This window comes from Brachionichthys hirsutus, chromosome 2 (assembly GCF_040956055.1).
Source record: "Brachionichthys hirsutus isolate HB-005 chromosome 2, CSIRO-AGI_Bhir_v1, whole genome shotgun sequence".
Classification (NCBI taxonomy): domain Eukaryota; kingdom Metazoa; phylum Chordata; class Actinopteri; order Lophiiformes; family Brachionichthyidae; genus Brachionichthys; species Brachionichthys hirsutus.
The window spans coordinates 87,832-112,864 of record NC_090898.1 but is presented as its reverse complement, the minus strand read 5'-3'; the positions used below and the strand labels follow the sequence as shown (position 1 = coordinate 112,864).

The 25,033-nt window shown below is 50.2% G+C and overlaps 2 protein-coding genes across 2 annotated transcripts; both read left to right on the top strand.

The window, feature by feature from the left end:
• Positions 1-552: 552 nt before the first annotated feature.
• On the top strand, positions 553-15,618 carry lrif1 (ligand dependent nuclear receptor interacting factor 1). Its single transcript, XM_068748709.1, has 5 exons — positions 553-741; positions 5,135-5,236; positions 5,793-5,872; positions 9,030-10,458; positions 14,260-15,618. Exons 1-5 carry the CDS (start codon positions 553-555, stop codon positions 15,130-15,132), a joined length of 2,673 nt encoding a protein of 890 aa, XP_068604810.1. The 3' UTR covers positions 15,133-15,618.
• Positions 15,619-18,547: 2,929 nt separating this feature from the next.
• si:dkeyp-110g5.4 (uncharacterized protein LOC561637 homolog) lies at positions 18,548-20,949 on the top strand. The gene is made up of 3 exons (XM_068750748.1): positions 18,548-18,594; positions 19,562-20,072; positions 20,233-20,949. The coding sequence occupies exons 2-3, from the start codon at positions 19,578-19,580 to the stop codon at positions 20,503-20,505; spliced, it is 768 nt and encodes a 255-aa protein (XP_068606849.1). The 5' UTR covers positions 18,548-18,594; positions 19,562-19,577; the 3' UTR covers positions 20,506-20,949.
• The last annotated feature ends 4,084 nt before the right edge of the window (positions 20,950-25,033 follow it).

Below are 25,033 nucleotides of genomic sequence, written 5' to 3'. Positions count from 1 at the left end.
ACACTGTGATGCAGTACTACACCGTGATGCAGTACACTGTGATGCATTACCACACCGTGATGCAGTACTACACCGTGATGCAGTACACTGTGATGCAGTACCACATTGTGATGCAGTACCACACCGTGATGCAGTACCACACCGTGATGCATTACCATACCGTGATGCAGTACCACACTGTGATGCAGTACCACACCGTGATGCAATACACTGTGATGCAGTACTACACCATGATGCAGTATACTGTGATGCATTAGCACACCATGATGCAGTACCACACCGTGATGCAATACACTGTGATGCAGTACTACACCGTGATGCAGTACAATGTGTTGCATTAGCACACCGTGATGCAGTACACTGTGATGCATTACCACACCGTGATGCAGTATTACACCGTGATACAGTACACTGTGATGCAGTACCACACTGTGATGCAGTACCACATTGTGATGCAGTACCACGCCGTGATGCAGAACACTGTGATGCAGTACCACATTGTGATGTAGTACCACACCGTGATGCAGTACTACATCCCAGTACCACACTGTGATGCAGTACCACACCGTGATTCAGTACCACACTTTGATGCAGTACCACACCGTGATGAAGTACACTGTGTTGCAGTACTACACCGTGATGCAGTACACTGTGATGCATTACCACAACGTGACGCAGTACTACACCGTGATGCATTACGACACCGTGATTCAGTACCACACTGTGATGCAGTACCACACCGTGATGCAGTACACTGTGATGCAGTACTACACCGTGATGCAGTCCACTGTGATGCATTACCACAATCGTGATGCAGTACTACACCGTGATGCAGTACACTGTGATGCAATACACTGTGATGCAGTACTACACCGTGATGCAGTACACTGTGATGCAGTACTACACCGTGATGCAGTACACTGTGATGCATTACCACACCGTGATGCAGTACTACACCGTGATGCAGTACACTGTGATGCAATACACTGTGATGCAATACACTGTGATGCAATACACTGTGATGCAATACTACACCGTGATGCAGTACACTGTGATGCATTAGCACACCGTGATGCAGTACCACACCGTGATGCAATACGCCAGGATGCAGTACCTCAATGTTATGCAGTATACTGTGATGCAGTACCACGCCGTGATGCAGTACACTGTGATGCAGTACCCAGGATGCAATACCACACCATGATGCAGTACAACACCGTGATGCAGTACCACACCGTGATGCAGTACGCCAGGATGCAGTACCATGCCACAATGCAGTACTACACCGTAAGGCAGTATCCAGGATGCAGTACCTCAACGTGATGCAGTACACTGTGATGCAGTACAACACCGTGATGCAGTACACTGTGATGCATTACCACACCGTGATGCAGTACTACACCGTGATGCAGTACACTGTGATGCAATACACTGTGATGCAGTACTACACCGTGATGCAGTACCTAGGATGCAGTACCACACCATGATGCAGTACCACACCGTGATGCAGTACGCCAGGATGCAGTACCATACCATGCCGCGATGCAGTACTACACTGTAAGGCAGTATCCAGGATGCAGTACCTCAACGTGATGCAGTACACTGTGATGCATTACCACACCGTGATGCAGTACTACACCGTGATGCAGTACACTGTGATGCAGTACAACACCGTGATGCAGTACACTGTGATGCATTACCACACCGTGATGCAGTACTACACCGTGATGCAGTACACTGTGATGCAATACACTGTGATGCAGTACTACACCGTGATGCAGTACCTAGGATGCAGTACCACACCATGATGCAGTACCACACCGTGATGCAGTACGCCAGGATGCAGTACCATACCATGCCGCGATGCAGTACTACACTGTAAGGCAGTATCCAGGATGCAGTACCTCAACGTGATGCAGTACACTGTGATGCATTACCACACCGTGATGCAGTACTACACCGTGATGCAGTACACTGTGATGCAGTACCACACTGTGATGCAGTACCACATTGTGATGCAGTACCACACCGTGATGCAGTACCACACTGTGATGCATTACCATACCGTGATGCAGTACCACACTGTGATGCAGTACCACACCGTGATGCAATACACTGTGATGCAGTACACTGTGATGCATTAGCACACCATGATGCAGTACCACACCGTGATGCAATAAACTGTGATGCAGTACACTGGGTTGCATTAGCACACCGTGATGCAGTACTACACCGTGATGCAGTACACTGTGATGCAATACACTGTGATGCAATACTACACCGTGATGCAGTACACCGTGATGCAGTACGCCAGGATGCAGTACCTCAATGTTATGCAGTATACTGTGATGCAGTACCACGCCGTGATGCAGTACACTGTGATGCACTACCCAGGATGCAATACCACACCATGATGCAGTACTACACCGTGATGCAGTACACTGTGATGCATTAGCACACCATGATGCAGTACTACACCGTGATGCAGTACACTGTGATGCAATACACCGTGATGCATTACCACACCGTGATGCAGTACTACACCGTGATGCAGTACACTGTGATGCAATACACTGTGATGCAATACTACACCGTGATGCAGTACACTGTGATGCATTAGCACACCGTGATGCAGTACCACACCGTGATGCAATACGCCAGGATGCAGTACCTCAATGTTATGCAGTATACTGTGATGCAGTACCACGCCGTGATGCAGTACACTGTGATGCAGTACCCAGGATGCAATACCACACCATGATGCAGTACACCGTGATGCAGTACACCGTGTTGCAGTACACTGTGATGCAGTACACTGTGATGCAGTACACAGTGATGCAGTACACCGTGATGCAGTACACTGGGATGCAGTACACCGTGATGCAGTACACCGTGATGCAGTACACTGGGATGCAGTACACTGTGATGCAGTACACTGAGATGCAGTACACCGTGATGCAGTACACTTGGATGCAGTACACTGTGATGCAGTATGCCAGGATGCAGTACACTGTGATGCAGTACACTGTGATGCAGTACACTGTGATGCAGTATGCCAGGATGCAGTACACTGTGATGCAGTATGCCAGGATGCAGTACACTGGGATGCAGTACACTGGGATGCAGTACACTGTGATGCAGTACACTGTGATGCAGTATGCCAGGATGCAGTACACTGTGATGCAGTACACTGGGATGCAGTACACTGTGATGCAGTACACTGTGATGCAGTATGCCAGGATGCAGTACACTGTGATGCAGTACACTGGGATGCAGTACACTGTGATGCAGTACACTGTGATGCAGTATGCCAGGATGCAGTACACTGTGATGCAGTATGCCAGGATGCAGTACACTGGGATGCAGTACACTGTGATGCAGTATGCCAGGATGCAGTACACTGTGATGCAGTATGCCAGGATGCAGTACACTGGGATGCAGTACACTGGGATGCAGTACACTGTGATGCAGTATGCCAGGATGCAGTACACTGTGATGCAGTATGCCAGGATGCAGTACACTGTGATGCAGTACACTGGGATGCAGTATGCCAGGATGCAGTACACTGTGATGCAGTATGCCAGGATGCAGTACACTGTGATGCAGTACACTGGGATGCAGTACACTGTGATGCAGTACACTGTGATGCAGTATGCCAGGATGCAGTACACTGTGATGCAGTATGCCAGGATGCAGTACACTGTGATGCAGTACGCCAGGATGCAGTACACTGTGATGCAGTACGCCAGGATGCAGTACACTGTGATGCAGTACGCCAGGATGCAGTACACTGTGATGCAGTATGCCAGGATGCAGTACACTGGGATGCAGTACACTGTGATGCAGTATGCCAGGATGCAGTACACTGTGATGCAGTATGCCAGGATGCAGTACACTGTGATGCAGTACACTGGGATGCAGTACACTTTGATGCAGTACACTATGATGCAGTATGCCAGGATGCAGTACACTGTGATGCAGTATGCCAGGATGCAGTACACTGGGATGCAGTACACTGTGATGCAGTATGCCAGGATGCAGTACACTGTGATGCAGTATGCCAGGATGCAGTACACTGTGATGCAGTACACTGGGATGCAGTACACTGTGATGCAGTACACTGTGATGCAGTATGCCAGGATGCAGTACACTGTGATGCAGTATGCCAGGATGCAGTACACTGGTGCGTGATGCAGTACACTGGGATGCAGTACACTGTGATGCAGTATGCCAGGATGCAGTACACTGTGATGCAGTATGCCAGGATGCAGTACACTGTGATGCAGTACACTGGGATGCACTGTGATGCAGTACACTGTGATGCAGTATGCCAGGATGCAGTACACTGTGATGCAGTATGCCAGGATGCAGTACACTGTGATGCAGTACACTGGGATGCAGTACACTGTGATGCAGTACACTGTGATGCAGTATGCCAGGATGCAGTACACTGTGATGCAGTATGCCAGGATGCAGTACACTGTGATGCAGTACGCCAGGATGCAGTACACTGTGATGCAGTACGCCAGGATGCAGTACACTGTGATGCAGTACACTGGGATGCAGTACACTGTGATGCAGTACACTGTGATGCAGTATGCCAGGATGCAGTACACTGTGATGCAGTATGCCAGGATGCAGTACACTGTGATGCAGTACGCCAGGATGCAGTACACTGTGATGCAGTACGCCAGGATGCAGTACACTGTGATGCAGTATGCCAGGATGCAGTACACTGTGATGCAGTATGCCAGGATGCAGTACACTGTGATGCAGTATGCCAGGATGCAGTACACTGTGATGCAGTACGCCAGGATGCAGTACACTGTGATGCAGTACGCCAGGATGCAAGGTGGAGAGTTTAACCGTTAGAATGTCCTGGATTATCGTGTTGAACGCTGAACTGCAATCCACAAAAAGCATCCTCACGTAGTGCCCCCGGTGGTCCAGGTGACTCGGTGCAGTGTGAAGCGCTGTGGCGATGGCATCATCAGTAGAGCGGTTTGTTCTGTAGGTGAATTGGTGGGGGGGGGGGGGGGGGTGGGGGGGGGGTGTCTTTGATGTGGTTTACCATCAGCCTCTCAAAGCACTTCATGATCACAGGCGTGAGAGCAACAGGCCTGTGATCATTCAGGCTGTCGATGGCCGACTTCTTGGGGACCGGGATGATGACTTCAGGCAGGGGGGGGCGATGGACTGTGACAGGGAGCGGTTGAAGATGGTGGTGAAGACCCCGGTCAGCTGATCAGCACAGGCTTTAAGTACCTTCCCAGGTACTCCGTCCGGCCCTGCAGCCTTCCTGGGGTTTCCCGTCCTCAGCACACGCTTCACTTCCTGTTCCTGAAGTTCCTACATTAGACCAAGACCCATCTTCAGATTAATTTTTTCATCAAAATCCATCCAGTAGTTTTGCTGTAATCCCGCTAATAAACAGACAAACAAACAAACAAATGTCATCAAAAACATGACAACAAAAGACCTGTCGGGAAGAATTTCTCGGGAAGTTCTGGTTATTTCATTTTGAGACACTCCAGTCCAGTTGGGGGCGGTAAAGACCCTCAAAGCTGTTTGCCTGTCACCAACAAAAATAAAAACAAGAGGAAGAAGAACGCTGAGCAATACACGAGCAGAAGCTTTGAAGTGGATCACAAGGAAAATGCTCTTTCACCGTTTTATTTCCGGCGTCCTCTCCTTTCAAAGACGTGATGGAAACACCGACTTGTAATTTGACGCCTGCATCCACCGTGCGGACGAGGCTATGACGTCAGACTGACTCCGGCTAATGCTAACAGGGTCCAGGAATTATCCGGTGCCTGCGTGATGGTCGGGGATCGATGTTTCCTGTCATGAAGAGGATGGACGCGGTGCACAGGTACAGTCCAGCTGCTGGTTCTGCTGTTTATAACGGTGTTATTACACCCACTCACGCTGTTCCGTAGCCTGCTAGCCCGCGTTCTAGCTCTGCTTCCAGACACGCAGTTGTAAACAAGTTCCTCTCCGAAAGTTTGATTATTTTTATCAGTTGTTTCATAAATTGAAAATGTATATTCCAGGTGTAAGACATAAATAATGTCTCATGTGCTTTTTAAATTATTCTGATAATTACGGCCTACTACTGTCCTGTCTTCTTGTCCCCTGAGGGGTCGCCATAGCAACCCAACCTTCTCCACTTCACCCTGTCCTTTGCATCGTCCTCCCCAACACCAGCCACTCTCATGTCCTCCCTCACTACGTCCATGTCTCTTCTCCTGGGTCGTCCTCTAGTCCTGTTCCCTGGTGGTTCCATCCTCAGCATCCTTCTACCGATATAGTCCCCGTCTCTCCTCTGGACATGTCCAAACCATCAAAGTCTGGTCTCTCTGACCTTGTCTCCTAACGTCTAACCTTCACTGTCCCTCTTGTTGTCTCATTTCTAATCCTGTCCAACCTGGTCCCTCCCAAGGAGAACCTCAGCATCTTCATCTCCTCCACTTCTAGCTCCGCCTCCTGTCTTTAGCTCAGAGACACTGTCTCTAAGCCGTCCATCATGGCTGTCCTCACCACTGTCTCTAAGCCGTCCATCATGTCTGTCCTCACCACTGTCTCTAAGCCGTCCATCATGGCTGTCCTCACCACTGTCTCTAAGCCGTCCATCATGGCTGTCCTCACCACTGTCTCTAAGCCATCCATCATGGCTGTCCTCACCACTGTCTCTAAGCCGTCCATCATGTCTGTCCTCACCACTGTCTCTAAGCCGTCCATCATGGCTGTCCTCACCACTGTCTCTAAGCCGTCCATCATGGCTGTCCTCACCACTGTCTCTAAGCCGTCCATCATGGCTGTCCTCACCACTGTCTCTAAGCCGTCCATCATGCTGTCCTCACCACTGTCTCTAAGCCGTCCATCATGGCTGTCCTCACCACTGTCTCTGAGCCGTCCATCATGGCTGTCCTCACCACTGTCTCTAAGCCGTCCATCATGGCTGTCCTCACCACTGTCTCTAAGTCGTCCATCATGGCTGTCCTCACCACTGTCTCTAAGCCGTCATCATGGCTGTCCTCACCACCGTCTCTAAGCCGTCCATCATGGCTGTCCTCACCACTGTCTCTGAGCCGTCCATCATGGCTGTCCTCACCACTGTCTCTAAGCCGTCCATCATGGCTGTCCTCACCACTGTCTCTAAGTCGTCCATCATGGCTGTCCTCACCACTGTCTCTAAGCCGTCCATCATGGCTGTCCTCACCACTGTCTCTGAGCCATCCATCATGGCTGTCCTCACCACGGTCTCTAAGCCGTCCATCATGGCTGTCCTCACCACTGTCTCTAAGCCGTCCATCATGGCTGTCCTCACCACTGTCTCTAAGCCGTCCATCATGCTGTCCTCACCACTGTCTCTGAGCCATCCATCATGGCTGTCCTCACCACTGTCTCTAAGCCGTCCATCATGGCTGTCCTCACCACCGTCTCTAAGCCGTCCATCATGGCTGTCCTCACCACGGTCTCTAAGCCGTCCATCATGGCTGTCCTCACCACGGTCTCTAAGCCGTCCATCATGGCTGTCCTCACCACTGTCTCTAAGCCGTCCATCATGGCTGTCCTCACCACTGTCTCTGAGCCATCCATCATGGCTGTCCTCACCACTGTCTCTAAGCCGTCCATCATGGCTGTCCTCACCACCGTCTCTAAGCCGTCCATCATGGCTGTCCTCACCACGGTCTCTAAGCCGTCCATCATGGCTGTCCTCACCACTGTCTCTAAGCCGTCCATCATGGCTGTCCTCACCACTGTCTCTAAGCCGTCCATCATCTCTGTCCTCACCACTGTCTCTAAGCTGTCCATCATGTCTGTCCTCACCACTGTCTCTAAGCCGTCCATCATGGCTGTCCTCACCACTGTCTCTAAGCCGTCCATCATGGCTGTCCTCACCACTGTCTCTAAGCCGTCCATCATGGCTGTCCTCACCACTGTCTCTAAGCCGTCCATCATCTCTGTCCTCACCACTGTCTCTAAGCTGTCCATCATGTCTGTCCTCACCACTGTCTCTAAGCCGTCCATCATGTCTGTCCTCACCACTGTCTCTCAGCCGTCCATCATGGCTGTCTTCACCACTGTCTCTAAGCCGTCCATCATGTCTGTCCTCACCACTGTCTCTAAGCCGTCCATCATGGCTGTCCTCACCACTGTCTCTCAGCCGTCCATCATGGCTGTCCTCACCACTGTCTCTAAGCCGTCCATCATGGCTGTCCTCACCACTGTCTCTAAGCCGTCCATCATGTCTGTCCTCACCACTGTCTTGTAGACCTGTCCCTTCGTCCTATCACAGAGCACACCTGATACTCTCCTCCCCCCGTTCCAGCCTGCCTGCACACGATTCTTCACCTCCTTTCCACATTCTCTCCATCACTCTGCTCTGTTGACCCGAGGTACCTGAAGTCCTCTCCCTTCTTTACGTCTCTTCCTTGTAGCTTCACTGTCCCCCCTGGGACCTTCTCATGTACAGTCGTCCCTCGATATAATGCGGTTCATCTTCTGCGACTTCGCTGCTTCGCGGAGTTTTAATGCAATTTTTCTGATTTTTTCTTTTTGCACTTGAACGCGCCTTGAAACGGCGCAAGACGAAGGCGCGGTCGGAGGAACTGTGAAATACGCGCGAGTCGCTATTAATCACGTCTTATGTGTTCAACCTCGTAGGTTGATCATTAAAATTAAACTCATTGTTTGTAAAAGCTATCATGTTTATTTGTTAAGCAGTGTTTTATAGCGCTTTCTCTAGATCTACAAAGACACAATGCAGCTCCTCCTGACCTTCCCTGTATCAACGCTAACATTTAGTCTGTGGTACTCTTCATCAGCATAAAGCCAGAACATATTTACGGGCTGCAGTTCACAAAATAGAATCAAATATTACAATATTTCATGTATAAATACCATGAACATCTCTAAAATATATGACATTTTCACTGTTTATGTGAATGTAAACAATAAAGCCGCTTCGGTCTTACTGAACAGAGGTAAATGTTGTCTTACGTGTGTCTTCGTCTTCCCCACAGTGGGACCGGTGTGTTCTACCAGGCCATGCCTGCTGTCGGAGCCGATGGAAAGAACATCATGAAACTGATTCCAGTAAAAATGGTCGATGGTCAATTTGTCCAGGCTCAAATGAGCAAATCCCAAAGTTGTCCAGCGCCACAGAGCGCTGTCCATGTGAATGCGTCCTCGCCGTCTGCTCAGATCGGGGGACAGGCTGCTTGGAATTCTTCTGCCACTCAAGTTTCCAGGCATCAGGTGGGCTTGGATCAGAGGAAATCAACAGTTCCAGCAAACTCCAGGAAGTCGATGAGTGCACCAAGTCAGCTGCCGGTGACCGTGAAGTCTCCGGCACTCCCGAGAGGACAGTATCTTCAGATTCCCCCTGACGCTCAAATCCGAACAGTTCCAGCCTCTGAACTGCCTCCAGGTATCAAGGAACAGATCCTCATCTCAGCCAGCTCCTCCCCGGGCTCAGGCGTACCCAGGGTGGTCTATGTGTCGCCCGTCACGACCCTAAATCACGCTGCTGCTCTGCCGAACGGCTCCGCCCTTCACTCGCTGCTTCGTTCAAATGCCGCTGCGGGGAGGCCCCCCCCCTCGAAAGGCTCCAAAAGACGTTTGAAATTGATTCCAAAGGTTTCACAAAGGCCCGACAGCCCCACAAAGTGGGTGATTGAAGAAGACGACAGCTCGGCGGCGACGACTCGCAATCCTCTTACTTCTTCAGAGATTCGGTTGACCGTGGCACAACGACAAAACGGCGTCAAGTCCTGCGACGCCTTGACGGCGCCAGCATCTCCGGTGCGTCCAGCTCAACACGGACAGGTGGAGGAAAATGCCTTGGTCATGTGTAATGGGAAGGTGTTTTTCGTGGCCAAAAAGGGCGTCCTGCCAGGTAGAATGGCAGAAAGCGGCTCACTGGCATCGTCTAAAGGTGGACTCAAAAAACGCCCAGCAGCTCTCCAGCCAGTCACACCTGAGGTCAGGCAGGACGTCAGCATTCTCATTCCAGATGAGTCAGACGAGGTGATTGACCTTTGTGATGATGAAGATGATGATGATGGATCATCTCTGCGAGCAGCACCAGTTACTATGTCAGACGTGACTCATCTGGATGAAGACAATGTCATATTTGTTTCTTATATTCCTCCCAAATCCAAGTCTGTCTCAGAACAAGATGTGGTACTAAAAACCCAGTTGTCTTTTGTGGGAAGAAGCAGCCACACGGGGACACGCAGCTTGGACCGTGTGACAGGACAAAGGAGCCCGGACGGTGCACCTGGTGGAGGTGACAGCTCCCCTCTGAGAGGACAGGAAGCTGACCAGAGTGTGTCCGTCAGTAACTTTCCTGATGTTTGTGGTTCTGCTGGGATGAAGGTGCATGAGAGCTGTCAGCCGTGCACCTCAACCCAACATCTGGACACCAGCAGCGGAGTCTCTGACAAGGAGGTGAGAAAACGGCTCTTTAGAGAGGAGGTTGATTGATGCAGGGAGGGAGGAGTACCCGTTGGGTGGTAACCCCCCCAACGGGAAAAAACGTTAAAGAAATGGGACGGAAAATCATCCCGTTTCTGCAAATGAAATTAATTATAAGAAAAAAAATAGATGCAACACAAGGGGGGTGAGAAAGAAAAAGAAGAACTTTAGAGGACTGTCACCATGGCAACATGGGCTGATTTCAAAATAATATGAATTTTTAATGCATATATTAATTTTCCTAAATTGAACATCCTTTGTCCTGGCATCCTCGTGTGTGGAAATGTTCAGTTGTCTCGACCACAACACTAAATTTCGGTATTAAATAAAGAGTTTTCCACATCATTACCCAATTGTGACAATTGTTTGTTTTCTCAAAATTCAAAATGAATGTCATCATAATTGGCCATCGTATTTCTCAGACGATGTCATGACAAAATAGAATTCGTTGTTTTTACACTCATCCGGTCCCAAATAGCCAAAATAAATCTGAGATGCATGTCATGCAAGAGGTCGTGTCTGAGCAGGTAAAATCTCTTCCTCAGAAATACCACAGTTGAGTAAACTCTGTCACCTTGAAATGAGTTTAACTTCTGGAGAAAATTATCCCTTGATATATAATGATAGTAATAATAGTGCATTGATTTCATATAGCGCTTTTCTAGATGATCATAGGATGAAGCCCCGTAGGCGACGCCCCGGAGGCGACGCCCCGTAGGAGAAGCCCCGTAGACGACGCCCCGTAGAGGATGCCCCGTATGAGAAGCCCCGTAGGAGAAGCCCCGTAGACGACGCCCCGTAGACGACGCCCCGTAGGAGAAGCCCCGTAGACGACGCCCCGTAGGCGAGGCCCCGTAGGAGAAGCCCCGTAGACGACGCCCCGTAGGCGACGCCCCGTAGACGACGCCCCGTAGAGGATGCCCCGTATGAGAAGCCCCGTAGGAGAAGCCCCGTAGGCGACGCCCCGTAGGCGACGCCCCGTAGGAGAAGCCCCGTAGACGACGCCCCGTAGACGACGCCCCGTAGACGACGCCCCGTAGACGACGCCCCGTAGGCGACGCCCCGTAGGCGACGCCCCGTAGACGACGCCCCGTAGACGACGCCCCGTAGGAGAAGCCCCGTAGACGACGCCCCGTAGACGACGCCCCGTAGACGATGCCCCGTAGGCGACGCCCCGTAGGCGACGCCCCGTAGGCGACGCCCCGTAGGAGAAGCCCCGTAGGCGACGCCCCGTAGGCGACGCCCCGTAGACGACGCCCCGTAGGCGACGCCCCGTAGAGGATGCCCCGTAGACGACGCCCCGTAGACGACGCCCCGTAGACGACGCCCCGTAGGAGAAGCCCCGTAGACGACGCCCCGTAGGCGACGCCCCGTAGACGACGCCCCGTAGAGGATGCCCCGTAGAGGATGCCCCGTAGAGGATGCCCCGTAGAGGATGCCCCGTAGACGACGCCCCGTAGAGGATGCCCCTTAGGCGACGCCCCGTAGGAGAAGCCCCTTAGACGACGCCCCTTAGGCGACGCCCCGTAGGAGAAGCCCCTTAGGCGACGCCCCGTAGGAGAAGCCCCTTAGGCGACGCCCCGTAGGAGAAGCCCCGTAGAGGATGCCCCGTAGAGGATGCCCCATAGGCGACGCCCCGTAGGCGACGCCCCGTAGGCGACGCCCCGTATGAGAAGCCCCTTAGGCGACGCCCCTTAGGCGACGCCCCTTAGGCGACGCCCCTTAGGCGACGCCCCGTAGGAGAAGCCCCTTAGGCGACGCCCCGTAGGCGACGCCCCGTATGAGAAGCCCCGTAGACGACGCCCCGTAGGAGAAGCCCCTTAGGCGACGCCCCGTAGACGAAGCCCCGTAGGCGACGCCCCGTAGGAGAAGCCCCGTAGACGACGCCCCGTAGAAGCCCCGTAGACGACGCCCCGTAGGAGAAGCCCCTTAGACGACGCCCCTTAGGCGACGCCCCGTAGGCGACGCCCCGTAGACGACGCCCCGTAGGCGACGCCCCGTAGAGGATGCCCCGTAGACGACGCCCCGTAGACGACGCCCCGTAGACGACGCCCCGTAGGAGAAGCCCCGTAGACGACGCCCCGTAGGCGACGCCCCGTAGACGACGCCCCGTAGAGGATGCCCCGTAGAGGATGCCCCGTAGACGACGCCCCGTAGACGACGCCCCGTAGGTGACGCCCCGTAGACGATGCCCCGTAGAGGATGCCCCGTAGACGACGCCCCGTAGAGGATGCCCCTTAGGCGACGCCCCGTAGGAGAAGCCCCTTAGACGACGCCCCTTAGGCGACGCCCCGTAGGAGAAGCCCCTTAGGCGACGCCCCGTAGGAGAAGCCCCTTAGGCGACGCCCCGTAGGAGAAGCCCCGTAGAGGATGCCCCGTAGAGGATGCCCCATAGGCGACGCCCCTTAGGCGACGCCCCGTAGACGACGCCCCGTAGGCGACGCCCCGTAGGCGACGCCCCGTATGAGAAGCCCCTTAGGCGACGCCCCTTAGGCGACGCCCCTTAGGCGACGCCCCGTAGGAGAAGCCCCTTAGGCGACGCCCCGTAGGCGACGCCCCGTATGAGAAGCCCCGTAGACGACGCCCCGTAGGAGAAGCCCCTTAGGCGACGCCCCGTAGACGAAGCCCCGTAGGCGACGCCCCGTAGGAGAAGCCCCGTAGACGATGCCCCGTAGGAGAAGCCCCTTAGACGACGCCCCTTAGGCGACGCCCCTTAGGAGAAGCCCCGTAGGCGACGCCCCGTAGAGGATGCCCCGTAGAGGATGCCCCGTAGAGGATGCCCCGTAGAGGATGCCCCATAGGCGACGCCCCGTAGGCGACGCCCCGTAGGAGAAGCCCCGTATGAGAAGCCCCGTAGAGGATGCCCCTTAGGCGACGCCCCTTAGGCGACGCCCCGTAGACGACGCCCCGTAGGAGAAGCCCCGTAGAGGATGCCCCGTAGAGGATGCCCCGTAGAGGATGCCCCGTAGAGGATGCCCCATAGACGACGCCCCGTAGGAGAAGCCCCGTAGACGACGCCCCGTAGAAGCCCCGTAGACGACGCCCCTTCGGCGACGCCCCGTAGACGACGCCCCGTAGGCGACGCCCCGTATGAGAAGCCCCTTAGGCGACGCCCCGTAGGAGAAGCCCCTTAGGCGACGCCCCGTAGGAGAAGCCCCTTAGACGACGCCCCGTAGGCGACGCCCCGTAGGCGACGCCCCGTATGAGAAGCCCCGTAGACGACGCCCCATAGGAGAAGCCCCTTAGGCGACGCCCCGTAGACGAAGCCCCGTAGGCGACGCCCCGTAGGAGAAGCCCCGTAGACGACGCCCCATAGGAGAAGCCCCGTAGAAGCCCCGTAGACGACGCCCCGTAGGAGAAGCCCCTTAGACGACGCCCCTTAGGCGACGCCCCGTAGGAGAAGCCCCTTAGGCAACGCCCCGTAGGAGAAGCCCCGTAGACGACGCCCCGTAGAAGCCCCGTAGACGACGCCCCGTAGAAGCCCCGTAGACGACGCCCCGTAGGAGAAGCCCCGTAGACGACGCCCCGTAGAGGATGCCCCGTAGGAGAAGCCCCGTAGACGACGCCCCGTAGGAGAAGCCCCTTAGGCGACGTCCCGTAGGAGAAGCCCCGTAGACGACGCCCCTTAGGCGACGCCCCGTAGGCGACGCCCCGTAGGCGACGTCCCGTAGACGATGTCCATTCCACCATTTAGCGCACGACATTACAGAACTGCTAGAATGGATTTTGTGTTTTTGTGTGTACTTTAACAAGTGCTGTTTTTTCTACTTACAGAGCTCTTTGAATCCTGCTTCAGTGTCGCCACCAAAATCTCATCCGATGTCTGATCGTATGTTGAGACAGATGTTTAGCATCGCAGCCGATGTGAAGGTTTGTTTGCAGAGGATCGATGAAGCATCAGCTGTCGAGTCCAAAAGGTCAGCGCAGAGTCTTCAGAAACAAACGAGGGGATTGTGGGACAAAGAATGTCTTTTCCAGGCCTTTATCAGTCCCGGAGAAATGCCCAAAGACCGTCTCATTCCTTACAAACCTGTGGAAACTGTAGCGGAACCAAAACTGATGGCAGACCCTCCTCATCAAAGTCGACACACACATACTGCACCTCTCAAATGTTCCCACTTCACGAAGAGCTCGGACTCTCAGTCGGAGACTTCCCTGACGGGAACGTCACATGAGGGAGCTGATTCGGCGTTATGCTATGTGGAACCCATAGACGAGGACTTCCTCAGCACAGACGAAAATGACATCCCCAACTCACAGGACACAGACACCCAGACTGGTCTGATTGCAAACACAAGGATGGGAAGAACAAGGAAGCGCACAATGTGTCCATGTTGCACCTCTGGTAGCCAAGGTAGCCCCGTGGCGAAGCCCGGCGCAAAGACGGAGCAACCCGTGAAGTGGACGTGGACGACGGCAAAGATGAGTAAAAAAGGTGGTCGGATAAAGACGGTGAGGAAAACAGGGAAAACACCTGCTGGGATTTCCTCTTTGGCAGCGAAGGGGGAGCAGGAATGTCGCCACGAAGGGCCGGACAGTGACGGAATGTCCACGTCATCCATGGACAGTGAAGAGTTAAAGCAACGCAAAAGCCTTCTCAGAGAGAAAGAAGCCGCTTCAGAAGTGATGAGACGCGGCCTGAGCTGAGCGAACTATCCCTTTACCACGCCGGCCTGCTTCAGAGAGCCAAGGACTCGAGGATCATCCGATTGGCCCCCAGCCGCCGACGGCATGTTTCCCAATCGGAAGTATTGATTTGAATAACTCGTATCAGCAGAGCCTTTACTCCCATGTAGGTTTCATTTCATGTACGAAGGACTTTCAACGGAAACAAGACCGCAGGGCTTTTTAGAAATGCTCCTCTTAGACAGGATGTTTGACTGTACTTGTACTCTAACATTCTATCTAATAAATATATTCATCATGTACACAGTCCGTGCATGCGAGTTCGAACCGTCACGGATGTAAACTCGTTTACTTGGCTCATGCACAGCGGTAAACGCGTGAATATTTTGTGTATTCTTTATCCATATGGAGTTTGTGTGTTTGCTTTTTCGGGGCCACTATGAGTCCTTTACTAATCGGGGACACTGAAGCAATGCGTTGAACTAATACACATTTTCAATTAAAATAAAGGGCAAAAAGTCAAAGCTCGACTGACGGAATGTAGTTTCTTATTTACTCACGTTTTTTTTTCTTCTATTTTTGGCCTTTCTCCACTTCGTTACGTTATGGAGGTAAATAGGAATTAACTTAAAGTTATCAATTTCTTTCCTGATGATGCATATATTTATTACACAGAATGTTAGAGTACAAGTACAGTCACACAGTAGCATGTATTACAGTACAAGTACAGTCAAACATCCTGTCTAAGAGGAGCATTTCTTGCGGTCTTGTTTCCGTTGAAAGTCCTTCGTACATAAATCATCGACCAATAAAATAAAAATAAATTACTCCACAGATGCAAAATAACAATACATTAAAAAGACACTTAATATATACAATGTACCAGTAGGTGGACAAAAGATGGGGGGGTTGATCCGGAGAGTCGTGATGACTATCTCTGTTTCTGCCCCCCTGCCGCCCTCATTTTTGTTAGTACTTTAGAATAAAAATACTAAATATATGACAACTACTGTAACAAAGCTTTTTTTATATTTCTAATGTACTTTGGGAAAAGGAACTGATTTTGATATTTAGAAACATTATGGAACTCAAACTCGACGAGAAAAGCACTCAGAGAGCACAGACCTCCCCCAAGCAGCTCGTTCCCCCCCTAACTGGATCTACACCGTCCACACGGTGATCTGGATCAGCACCAGAAGGTTCTAGATTGTTCTGGTATCTTCATACACCAACATGAAAAGTGAATCAGAGTGTGTAACTGATTCTTGAATCCATAAATGGGTTTTAAGTTGATTCTTATTTGTTCCTGGCGTCATTCTGGATCAGAACCAGAAGACATTTTTCACGATGGTTCATATCGGACCGCTTTTTGGTGAGTTTATTAAACTCATATTTTACAAGATATGATTTGTTTTAATAGCCCCCATCATAAGTAAATGGAAAAATCCAGATTTTTTCTATCGACAGGAATCCCGATCGCTCTCAAAATGAAATGGATCAAAGTTAGACGGAGACCCATCCAGCAGTTTTTCCATAATCCTGCTAACAGACGGACAAACGGCAGCACGACCCACTCTTGGGTGGTGGAGTGGGTCGTAAAATCAGCGGATGGTTGGTGGTTTGAATCCCGCTTCCTCCCAGCCCATGTCGACTCCGGTGTCTCACACTGGTGTATGAATGAATGTCAGGACTTTGTAAACTCAACTGGTCAATCTGGTTAAATGAAGGTTAACAAAATAAAGTTCTAATATTTTTTTTAGAACTATGCAACAGAACTGTCTCACAAATCCCTTCCAGATGCTGGCAGAGCTTCGTTCTCTGAACATCCTGTTAGCGTAGAATTTCTATTTCATCTTTGTGAAAAGGGGGCGGCTCGGTGGCGCAGTGGTAAGCGCTGTTGCCTCACAGCGAGATGGTCGCAGGTTCGTCTCCAGCTTGTGGCCATTCTGTGAGGAGTTTGCATGTTCTCCCCGTGTCTGCGTGGGTTCTCTCCGGGTTCTCCCCGTGTCTGCGTGGGTTCTCTCCGGGTTCTCCCCGTGTCTGCGTGGGTTCTCTCCGGGTTCTCCCCGTGTCTGCGTGGGTTCTCTCCGGGTTCTCCCCGTGTCTGCGTGGGTTTTCTCTGGGTTCTCCCCGTGTCTGCGTGGGTTCTCTCCGGGTTCTCCCCGTGTCTGCGTGGGTTCTCTCTGGGTTCTCCCCGTGTCTGCGTGGGTTTTCTCTGGGTTCTCCCCGTGTCTGCGTGGGTTCTCTCTGGGTTCTCCCCGTGTCTGCGTGGGTTCTCTCTGGGTTCTCCCCGTGTCTGCGTGGGTTCTCTCCGGGTTCTCCGGCTTCCTCCCACCAAAGACATGCAGCTTAGGCTGATTGGTGACACTAAATTGCCCGTAGGTGTGAGTGTGTGTGTGGCTGGTTGTCTGTCTCTGTGTTGCCCTGCGATGAACTGGCGGCTTGTCCAGGGTGTAGCCCCGCCTCTCGCCCATTGACTGCTGGGATTGGCTCCAGCTTGGCCCGCGACCCGATAGCGGAATAAGCGGTGAGAAAATAATCTTTGTGAAAAGGGATTTTCAAACAGCATGATGTGATATCTGCAGATTATGCGGCCACACCAAATGAACTCGGTGAAATGTTTCGAGTTTCTTTCTGAGCTGTTTGGATATCGTTCTATTTTCAGCAGCCGAACTATGGATCGGTTGAGGAAACGCTAAATAAAGCGCTGTTCTTTTCTTCTCGTGCATATAATTAAGCTAAAACACAGTTCATGTGATGCATGTTGTTACATATCAATCCGCCCTCATTAGTCTTCCTTTTGATGGACCGACTGTTATTCTGTTTAAACTGGTGCGGTCCAGTCACAGCCATCATGTCCACGCGTCGACGCAACTTCTTTGAGGTGTCTTACTTCTTGTTCGCCACAGGGTGGCGGTGACGCTCTATAAATGAAAGAAGAAGAAGAACGCACACGGAGAAGACTTCTGCCTGCTGGCTGTCCGGCAGTCCGGCGGGGGGCGCTCCGTCGGAACTCAAGGCCAAGCCGGTGCAGCAGCGACTCTGTCCGGTAGAAACGAGCAGGTCGGCGGTTCGTTCCGCTGCGGCGCGTTCTTCAGAGAACACTTGATCCGAAATTCCGGCGCTCATGCAGTTTATTTATAGAAAGAAAACCGCCGTTGGATTGTTAACTCTTTCAGTGCCATTGACGTCTATCTAAAGTTCTAAACCCAACCCTGTCAGTGGCTGCGTTTACATGGACGACATTTATTTAATCCGATCAGAGTTTGGAGTAAAATTGTGATCGGATGCACTGTGTTCTTGGACCCTAAAAATATTGATCCAATTAGGACTTACGTGTTCAAGCATCACACTTTTCGATCGGAAAAAAATATTTGGAAATGCGCAATTTAAACCAAATATACCGGAAATAGTAGAAGAAGAAGCCGTGGCTCCGCCCCTTCGTGCGCGGTGAGGACGGAGCTTTTTCCGTGATCGACGCAGGTTGGTTCTCTGGAACGGGCGTTTCTTCTCTCTTACATCTTTCTCCTTACGTAATACGCCGTGAAAACTACATTAAATGTACACAAATAAATATTAATACATTGCGCAATACATAACGAAAACAAATTAAGAGCGCTAGCTAGACAAGGCTACGATCGGGAGGAATGGCTCGCTGGCCGCCTGCCCTGAACAGAGGAAAAATACGGTTCTAATGTTCTGCGGTCTGCGTAGACCCCAGACAATCGATCAATAATAAGAATAAAAAGGGGTGTCTCTAATTAAGTCGTGTATTTATCTTTATACTGGCGGCTAACAGTTTAGCGTTGCGCTTCACCTAACTCCGTCGTAGCAACACATGCGACAGCAAACATTAGTTCCGGTCTTACGTGTAAGACAATAACAACAACCGATACGTTAGCGAACAATTCACCGAAACATCCGAATAAGTGTTCTCATGCGCCCTGATCGGGTCATCGATCGGTATAAAGCACCCCTATTGATCGGGATAGAATCATGATCCGATGAGCTTGATCGGGTCGGAAGGCGCTTCCCCCGGTGTAACGGGGCGTACCAAATATTTCTTGGGGCTTGAAAAATTGGGGAAAATGAGGGAAAACTGGAGCCCTCGGCATCTGAGCTCCACATGGCTGGCACTGAAAGTGTTAAATTAAGCTAAGCACGTGGTGGAATCTATGGCGACACCCAGGGGGTGTGTCCCGCTCACCAGTCCCATATAATGAAGATATGGTTTGCAGAGTCATCACTTGGAAGGCGGAGCTACAAGCAGTCCCCAGAGCTCCATCCGTGTGCATCCTGGAACCTGACCCAGCTTCTGTGGCTCCTCCCCTGTCCCGCCCGAAGACGGGCGGTCCGAGATCGACCTCGGCCGCATCGGGTCACCGAAGCAACGATGGCGGCGAGCGTCTGTTTCAGATGAGCGGCGGTTCATGCTTGATTGTGTTCACAGGGAAACGCACGGCGGGATGGAGGTTTACATCCCAGCGGAGGCCGAAGTGAAGAGAATCCTCCTGCGGCGTTTACCCGGCGCCGTGCGGGCCAAACTCGGCCTCCCGCCGTCCGGCGCCGACGGCTGCGAGGCGTCTCCAGAGGGAATATGGATTTCTCCGGTGGTGCTGCGGCAGCGAGGCCAGAAACACAAACGCCCCGCTGGGAATGTCCCGGGAAATCTGTTCCCCTTCCCGGGCGCCATGTCTCAGAGCGCGCCGGCCCCCTGTCCGATGGCGTTCATCTCGTCCTGCAACGCGGCGTACAAAATACTGAAGGGCGCGGTGCCGGGGGAAGCCGTCTCCTTCCACAGCTCTGAGGTGCCGGTAGCTGCAGCGCCGCAGACCCGGCAGGACGCCGTGGTCGTCTACCGCGGCCGTGTTTACCTGTCCATCAGGAAGCCCCGCCGACCACGGCCACGTGAGCCGCTTCGCCAGACTTCAAATGTAGCCGCGCCCCCCGGAGGCCGACAGGTAATACGACGCCCGGCCGTGCGTTAGCGTACGGCTTCTCGCTGCTAAACGACGACTCGGGAACGACCTGCGCAGCGAAGCCACACGAGTACTGTTTCCATGGTGACACCGATCCGACGCCTCCCCTGGAGCGTCCGCTGACGCTTCGTCTGTCCCACAGGAGCATCTGCAGGACGAGCGCGTGGATGAGCGCGGTGCGTCCTCGTCCTGGGACGTCCCCCCGTCTGCAGAGCGACTCTGGCACGCCCGGGTTCAGACGGAGCTCGGGCGCGAGCGAGACGAGAACGGCGCCGCGTCCACGGCGCTGCAGCAGGAGGCGGACTACCAGGAGCTGGCTCAGGAGGAGGCGATCGCTCGCCTGAAGGCCAAACTGAAACGGAGTAACGCCGCACTGAGCAGCCGTGATGCTGCAGGCCACGCCCCCGCTCTGTAGCGCTGACGGCCGTGATGCTGCAGGCCACGCCCCCGCTCTGTAGCAGCTTCCTGCGCTTCGTGCATGCAGGTCATTCCAGCCGCTGAGCTGGGCGGTCCGGTGCTTCAGCCGGTCCAGTTTAAATGGCTTCCTGGATTGAAAGCTAGCGGGGTCAAAGCGCTCCTTAGAGGCGTGTCTTGTATCTTCAGGGGGCGGGTCTACGATCTGTTCGTATTTCCTGCTGCTTTGAGCGTTCCAGTTATTGATTCGTTCTTGCAATAAACACACAGCCAGACATAACTGGGCCACGAGTCCTCTTCCTTATTGGACACCACCACCTGCTGGTGGCTCTCGGTACCGACTCCGGGACTTGCATGTTCCGACCCTCACAGAGATGATCGGCACCGGGTTTTTAGTTAGGAGATCTTGAGCCTCTTGGAAGCCTGTGCTCAGGTGTGTTGGGAATGAGGCCAAACTGAAGTGGGGGGGGGGGGGGGTCCAGCCATCGTTAGCAGATGAGCTGGTCTCACATTACAACGACCATCTAAGAGCCATCGTTGGTTCTCCAACCAGCTGTTGTCTCAGATGTGGAATTTCGTGCTGTACCATTAGAACAGCCTTGACCTTGAAGCACCTTGAAGCACCTTGAAGCACCTTGAGGCACCTTGAGGCACCTTGAGGCACCTTGAGGCACCTTGAGGCACCTTGAAGCACCTTGAAGCACCTTGAGGCACCCTGAGGCACCCTGAGGCACCTTAAAGCACCTTAAAGCACCTTGAGGCACCTTAAAGCACCTTGAGGCACCCTGAAGCACCTTGAGGCACCTTGAGGCACCTTGAGGCACCCTGAGGCACCTTGAGGCACCTTGAGGCACCTTGAAGCACCTTGAAGCACCTTGAGGCACCTTAAAGCACCTTGAGGCACCCTGAAGCACCTTGAGGCACCTTGAGGCACCTTGAAGCACCTTGAGGCACCTTGAGGCACCCTGAGGCACCTTGAAGCACCTTGAAGCACCTTGAGGCACCTTGAGGCACCCTGAGGCACCTTGAGACACCTTGAAGCACCTTGAGGGACCTTGAAGCACCTTGCGGCCGTAGAGAGCGGCTACCTCTGACCGATGCAGATCAAGAGTTGTTCAAACCACTGTTGGCATAGAAATGGGAAATAAAGAAAATCCAAAGTACAGGCTTGGAATGAATAGTTTATGTACTCCAATGAAGAGTTCATGTACTCCAATGAAGAGTTTATGTACTCCGATGAAGAGTTTATGTACTCCAATGAATAGTTTATGTACTCCAATGAATAGTTTATGTACTCCAATGAAGAGTTTATGTACTCCAATGAATAGTTTATGTACTCCAATGAATAGTTTATGTACTCCGATGAAGAGTTCATGTACTCCGATGAAGAGTTTATGTACTCCGATGAAGAGTTTATGTACTCCGATGAATAGTTTATGTACTCCAATGAATAGTTTATGTACTCCGATGAAGAGTTCATGTACTCCGATGAAGAGTTTATGTACTCCGATGAAGAGTTTATGTACTCCAATGAATAGTTTATGTACTCCAATGAATAGTTTATGTACTCCAATGAAGAGTTTATGTACTCCAATGAATAGTTTATGTACTCCAATGAAGAGTTTATGTACTCCAATGAAGAGTTTATGTACTACAATGAATAGTTTATGTACTACAATGAAGCGTTTATGTACTCCAACGAAGAGTTGATGTACTCCAATGAAGAGTTTATGTACTCCAATGAAGAGTTTATGTACTCCAATGAAGAGTTTATGTACTACAATGAAGAGTTTATGTACTCCAATGAAGAGTTTATGTACTCCAATGAAGTGTTTATGTACTCCAATGAATAGTTTATGTACTCCAATGAATAGTTTATGTACTCCAATGAATAGTTTATGTACTCCAATGAAGAGTTTATGTACTCCAATGAAGAGTTTATGTACTCCAATGAAGAGTTTATGTACTCCAATGAAGAGTTTATGTACTCCAATGAAGAGTTTATGTACTCCAATGAAGTGTTTATGTACTCCAATGAATAGTGTATGTACTCCAATGAATAGTTTATGTACTCCAATGAATAGTTTATGTACTCCAATAGTTTATGTACTCCAATGAATAGTTTATGTACTCCAATGAATAGTTTATGTACTCCAATGAATAGTTTATGTACTCCAATGAAGAGTTTATGTACTCCAATGAATAGTTTATGTACTCCAATGAATAGTTTATGTACTCCAATGAATAGTTTATGTACTCCAATGAATAGTTTATGTACTCCAATGAAGAGTTTATGTACTCCAATGAATAGTTTATGTACTCCAATGAGTAGTTTATGTACTCCAATGAAGAGTTTATGTACTCCAATGAATAGTTTATGTACTCCAATGAATAGTTTATGTACTCCAATGAATAGTTTATGTACTCCAATGAAGAGTTTATGTACTCCAACGAATAGTTTATGTACTCCAATGAATAGTTTATGTACTCCAATGAAGAGTTTATGTACTCCAATGAAGAGTTTATGTACTCCAACGAATAGTTTATGTACTCCAATGAATAGTTTATGTACTCCAATGAAGAGTTTATGTACTCCAATGAAGAGTTTATGTACTCCAACGAAGAGTTTATGTACTCCAATGAAGAGTTTATGTACTCCGATGAAGAGTTTATGTACTCCAATGAATAGTTTATGTACTCCAATGAATAGTTTATGTACTCCAATGAAGAGTTTATGTACTCCAATGAATAGTTTATGTACTCCAATGAATAGTTTATGTACTCCAATGAAGAGTTCATGTACTCCGATGAAGAGTTTATTTACTCCGATGAAGAGTTTATGTACTCCAATGAATAGTTTATGTACTCCAATGAAGAGTTTATGTACTCCAATGAATAGTTTATGTACTCCAATGAATAGTTTATGTACTCCAATGAATAGTTTATGTACTCCAATGAATAGTTTATGTACTCCAATGAAGAGTTTATGTACTCCAATGAATAGTTTATGTACTCCAATGAAGAGTTTATGTACTCCAATGAAGAGTTTATGTACTCCAATGAAGAGTTTATGTACTACAATGAATAGTTTATGTACTACAATGAGGCGTTTATGTACTCCAACGAAGAGTTTATGTACTCCAATGAAGAGTTTATGTACTCCAATGAAGAGTTTATGTACTCCAATGAAGAGTTTATGTACTCCAATGAAGAGTTTATGTACTCCAATGAAGAGTTTATGTACTCCAATGAAGAGTTTATGTACTCCAATGAAGTGTTTATGTACTCCAATGAATAGTTTATGTACTCCAATGAATAGTTTATGTACTCCAATAGTTTATGTACTCCAATGAAGAGTTTATGTACTCCAATGAATAGTTTATGTACTCCAATGAATAGTTTATGTACTCCAATGAAGAGTTTATGTACTCCAATGAAGAGTTTATGTACTCCAATGAAGAGTTTATGTACTCCAATGAAGAGTTTATGTACTCCAATGAAGTGTTTATGTACTCCAATGAAGAGTTTATGTACTCCAACGAATAGTTTATGTACTCCAATGAATAGTTTATGTACTCCAATGAAGAGTTTATGTACTCCAATGAAGAGTTTATGTACTCCAACGAATAGTTTATGTACTCCGATGAATAGTTTATGTACTCCAATGAAGAGTTTATGTACTCCAATGAAGAGTTTATGTACTCCAACGAAGAGTTTATGTACTCCAATGAATAGTTTATGTACTCCAATGAAGAGTTTATGTACTCCAATGAATAGTTTATGTACTCCAATGAATAGTTTATGTACTCCAATGAATAGTTTATGTACTCCAATGAAGAGTTTATGTACTCCAATGAAGAGTTTATGTACTCCGATGAATAGTTTATGTACTCCAATGAATAGTTTATGTACTCCAATGAAGAGTTTATGTACTCCGATGAAGAGTTTATGTACTCCAATGAATAGTTTATGTACTCCAATGAATAGTTTATGTACTCCAACGAAGAGTTTATGTACTCCAATGAAGAGTTTATGTACTCCGATGAAGAGTTTATGTACTCCAACGAAGAGTTTATGTACTCCAATGAAGAGTTTATGTACTCCGATGAAGAGTTTATGTACTCCAATGAATAGTTTATGTACTCCAACGAAGAGTTTATGTACTCCAATGAAGAGTTTATGTACTCCGATGAAGAGTTTATGTACTCCAATGAATAGTTTATGTACTCCGATGAAGAGTTTATGTACGCCTATGACCTGAGTCTGCGCCTCCAACTTTGTGCGTGGAAATACTGAATATTATTGCTATTACTGTTGAAATACTGCAGTTCTCAGCAGTCCACCCTTCTATCTGTCAGGGCGAGTGCTGTCTGTCTGCAGCAGGACTAAATATCTGGGTCACATGATCAATGACCAGCTGGGAGATGATGATCACATGATCAATGACCAGCTGGGAGATGATGATCACATGATCAATGACCAGCTGGGAGATGATGATCACATGATCAATGACCAGCTGGGAGATGATG